The 5,000-nt window shown below is 38.0% G+C and overlaps 1 protein-coding gene across 5 annotated transcripts in view; it reads left to right on the plus strand.

Annotated features, from left to right (window-relative positions):
• LOC138032251 (adhesion G protein-coupled receptor L4-like) overlaps positions 1–5,000 on the plus strand; it is a 125,630-nt gene that overhangs the window by 82,067 nt on the left and 38,563 nt on the right. For all 5 annotated transcript variants that reach the window (XR_011128312.1, XM_068879889.1, XM_068879883.1 and 2 more), the window contains exon 2: positions 4,675–5,000. This exon is cut by the window's right edge and continues 34 nt beyond it. Coding sequence is in view for 4 of the 5 variants with exons in the window: in XM_068879889.1 (XP_068735990.1) it covers positions 4,675–5,000 (326 nt within the window). In the remaining variant the exon portion in view is untranslated. The remainder of the gene's footprint in view (positions 1–4,674) is intronic.

Genomic DNA, 5,000 nt, shown 5'->3' on the forward strand with positions numbered 1-5,000 from the left:
ACGATTGCACCATCAGTCGTAGCCGTTATGAAATCGCCAATGACGTAACAGTCTTAGCTTTCTTTCTGAAAAGTCACGATTACATGTTTCAATAAGACACAAAAAAATAAAAATAAAGCGATTGCAGAGCAAGAACTGCGCTCGGCCCATGGCCGCGCGGTTAATAACCCAATTTATTTTAACACGCATCAGACATAGATAACGTGGATTTTGCAACAATCTACATTTCAGTCGGCTTAATCCAGTATCACTGAGATGTAAAAATTTCTCAGTAGGATCCTTTCAGGAAGATGTTATTTTCAATGACAACCACTCCCTAGGGGTTATCACGCATTGCTTAACTAATGAAATCCCGGTGTGCTAATTGCTCGGAATACATGAAATTCTTTGTGCATTTCGTTGCACCGAAAAAAGACAACCGGGATTACGGTCGTTTACCATTAACAAGCAGAAACCGGTTGGTGCTAAGTTTGTTCAAATGGTAAGCAAAAACTCCCGAATGGGAAATTTAGTTGGAAACGGTGTGTATCATTTACAAAATCAGTTCAAGGTTATTGAGAGAGTCTGGAGCGAGGCAAAATCATGGGAGTATGCAAATGTAAACACGTTTCTCCGATTGAAATTCCGTTTGGGAATTTAGGACTACCTTTCAAGAAAGGCCCTTTTCTCCGGAGATTTTTCGTTTGGGAAGACCAAATAGGCTTACCATTTACATTTCCACCGAAATTTCCGGATTTTTGTGGTAAATGGTGAACAACCTATAACTCGGATACCTTTCAGGTATTCCGAGTAATAACTGTTGGTTTATCGATTGATATCCCTCGATGTACTGGTGTGAGAAATAACTTTGAACATTTCAATGCATCTGGAAGCGCAAAAACAAAGCACAGATGATTTCAACGATCGCATTTTCCGTGGACTCTTAACAGCAGTCCCCAAAAGATGCAGCGACCTGCAGTCATGATAATGTGAGTTGTTGACAGATGTAAAACAGGATTGTCTTTCAAACACTCTTTATTTTATGCTTATGGCCGTTTTTTTTAATATTAATAATTTATTTTACCCTCAGTCTGCATTTTATCCCTGGTCTGCAGTCTGCATTTCACCCTCAGTCTGCATTTTACCCCCGGTCTGCAGTTTGCAGTCTGCAGTCTGCATTCTCTGCGTTTTACACTGACCGGTCACGAATTACAATCCCAGTATCGGTTATCAACAAAGTAATCGATAAGAAGTTTTATAAATGTGGCTCCAAGTTTTCATATTTAATACAAGTCCTATTCGTGTGAATGAAGTGAAATATTTGAGGCAAGTTTTGTATGTGTGCCACGAGTTGTATAAATGTTCAAAGAAATTCATATATTTGGGTGGTTTTTGGCAAACAGAGGTTAATTACTCGTAATGCGATCTCATCCGTTGCTTTTAGCAACGGGTCGCAAATTTGACTGTATTTTGACACTTTTATTGCATTATCATATTACCCATTGATCGCTAATCCGATTACTTCAAAAAATCGAAAAACATTCGTGCTTCATCAGTTTTCGGTCAAATTTATGTCCAAGTAGCAGATAAATTGAAGAAAATTTTAGCTTTGCATTCAAAAATTCGTAATCAACGCTAAAATCACCAAAATTTGCCTGGAAAACGTTTTTTTGTTCTATTTCTCTTAAATTTTTTCGTTCAAATTTCGCTTTTATGAAATGTTTCAGTTGGCTGTAAATAAGTTATATGCTGTTGGAAAGCTTATTTTCTTAGCTTTAAAATGATGTATGTTGTCCCCTAACTTTAAATATATATATATATATATATATTTTTTAAATAACATTTATTGGCGATAGCTGATTTCGCGTGGTTCAGTCTTGCGAATGGGGAAGTAGGAAAAAGAGCTAAGTAGATCAATACAAATCAGCTGGGGTTGATGAATTATCAAACAGCAGAATTAAATTTCAATGCAAACTCCTGCTTACCTAATTAACGTTTGATACAGATCTCTACTGTATTCAATTTATTGTTTAATTTCGCAAGTGTAATAAAATATTCGCGTCCGATCTGTATGGGTGTTTCTAAACACCTATATCCACCCATTTTAAATTAAAGTTGATGAACGAATTGTTTTTCATCACTTAGCCGGGACATAATAACTAAAGGCTATTTGGCAGAATAGAGTTGCCAATTTTCAGTGTTCAGTTGGCTCGCGACAGGAATTTCATTTTATATTTCGTTTAAGGAGAATAACCCTTCAAATCCATAAGATTCGTCGTTTTCAGTCACAAGAATTACCTCAAACATCATTTCCGGTATTAAAAAAAAAAAGTATTTTCTTATAATACTTGATAATAATAGCAGTACAGTATGATACCTTGGATTTTATCGAAATTATGTGAAAGATAGAGAGATTAAAATTATAATTAACGGACACACAGATTGTATGGACCCCTTGTGATATAGCCATGGAATTCGTCGAATTCATGATCATGAACTGTAAGATACATACATGCAAACATTATTAATTGACCACTCTCCATAGGGGCTTTTCAGGGCCCATGACATTCAACAACAACTGCTAAAAATCCCGCGGGACTGGCCGCGGGAGGCAAGCTAGTTAGCTAGTTACAAGTGCAGCTGAGAAGATGATGGTCAGAACGTGTCTTGAACCCAGGATGCCCGGATGTCAAGGCGAGCAACCCCACCACTAGGCCACACTGCGACGTCGTAGTGTAAAAATGTTTTCGTCTCAAGAAACTTACGGTTTACCACAATCTATTCTTTTCGCCCGCCTTCTAAATTTCATTTCATTCTTACCGGTTTTCTGACTTTTAGTACCTACGGAAAATACCATGAAGAAATCTCCGTTGGTTCACCAAGGCCAAAAAGAAAAGGAAAAACAACTGAATATGGTTGCGATTCAGCCACTGCACGGCCAACGTTCATCGTCAATGTAATTTGCATAAAACTCCTTTTACAAACTGTTGGTTGGCCTTTAGCTGTCCACATGCCTAGAGCCTTTCATTCTGCTTTCATCATTATTTGCATTATTTTGCGATGATTTTCTGAAACATCCAAAAGCATTCTTTCGCGAAGAGATTTATATTTAAGTGTACCATTTTAGTTTTGCTTTGTAAGCCTATTGCATAGAGGTTGTATGTGGAGTATTTTTAACTAGCTAATGAGAATGTAATGATATGTAAGAGAATTTTGAATGTAATCAGCAATATTCTTTTCCAGTCGGCATTTTGGTCATGTCTGTACAGTCATGGATTCAATTGGGAAGTTTTTAACCCGGCGACTCCTGGGAGTTCCCCATTGAAGAGTAAAATCGTCTGGCGTTAGACAGTACTAAGTATGGCCGGTGTATTAGCGGCAGTGAATGGAGTTTAGCAACAGAGCGGTTTTCAATTGAGTGTCGAAAGTAATTAGCGATTTACTTTGTTTTTGCATCTACTTCACTCAGTGATTGGTTCAAAGTTCTCTGGCCACTTTTTCAACCAATCAGAAGTGAAAGCAAACCAATCGTAGCCGACGCGTGCACGTTTTCCCGCGCTTTTCCGGAGTTTTGTGTCGGCTACGTGTAATTGGTTCGAGTTTTGATTGGTTTACTGGATTGTCTCCGTCCTTTTTGATTGGCCAAAGTAATTACTTTGGTTTTGGTTTTACGACACTCATTTGAAAACCGCTCTATCGAATGGATTCTAGCGGTAGCGAATGTGTATTAGTGACAGCGAATGAGCTTTAACACTAGCGAATGAGTTTTAGCGAAAGCAAATGAGGTTTAGCGCTAGCAAATGAAATTTAGCGACAGCGAATAAGCACTAGCGAAAGAGCTTTTATTTTAAAACAATAGAGCAACCACGTCACGTCACAATTATTCAAGATGGCGGCGCTCGGGAAGTTTGAAAACCAAAACAACCGTTTTAAAATTTATTTATTTCGGATACAAACGCTCCCATTGGAAAACGTTCGAAGAATTTTGATTGTGAGCATTGTGTTAACTATTTTAAAGATATATTCCTGTTTTAGTGGAGGTTCCCTTTAAAGGGCTTCCCCGTTACGTATACCTGCCTATCATGATGGTGACCATTACGTCGAAAATAAGAGTATCTACATGGTGTTTCAGTTAAAGATTGTTCCGTAAAATCGCAACTTACTTGAAACAACGTTGAAACAGTATAATTGTAGGGTTAATCGTTCTTATAAGATAGTCTCTTGAAATTATTGAACTAGTTTGACGTTTGAACCATCTTTCAAATGGAATGATGACAGGGCTATCCAGTGGCGGATCTAGGAATATTCTAAGGGGGTGAGGTGAAAGAATCGAAGTATATACTGTAAATAAATCGATGCTGTCAACAGAAATATAGCTTAATTTAATTAAACTGTATTTTACCCAGAGGGAAAAAACGCTGTTTAATCAGAGTCAGAGGCTGGAAGAAGATTCTGCTCGTAATCTCCCTTGCGCTGGACATGCATATGTTAATCAATCAGAATCAAGTAATCATGCCCTCTTGGTTACCAAAAGTGCTAACGTAATAAAGAAAATATGCCCTCCCTTCAGAATTGAGTAATTTTGCCCCGTATGTGATAAGCATTAATAGATCATTAATAACAAAAAAAAACATAACCCCCCCCCCCCTCCCCCTGGATCTGCCCCTGTTATCGATGCTGTTTATTTATTCTCAGGTAGATGCAGTTCATCTTGCGAATTCGAACTTGTTGAAGTTAACGTAAGTTGGAATTCAGCTGTAACTGATCCTGATGAGGGGGAATTTCTGGCCAAAATCAGCAACTTGGATCAACTTTGCGATACCAAAGCGTTCTTCGATGATCCAAACCTGGAATATTGGACAGCTCTTCGGCTTACCGAAGATGGAAAATGTCAATGGGGCTTAAATAATTCAGCAATCCGGGAAAATTGCAACGAAGTTCTTGAAGAATCACAGCCTGGTCAATGTTACGTTATAAGCAAATATCCAATGAAATTGCAACCAAGAAGCTGTAACAGCTCA

This window comes from Montipora capricornis, chromosome 14 (assembly GCF_036669925.1).
Source record: "Montipora capricornis isolate CH-2021 chromosome 14, ASM3666992v2, whole genome shotgun sequence".
In the NCBI taxonomy this organism is placed as follows: Eukaryota; Metazoa; Cnidaria; class Anthozoa; order Scleractinia; family Acroporidae; genus Montipora; species Montipora capricornis.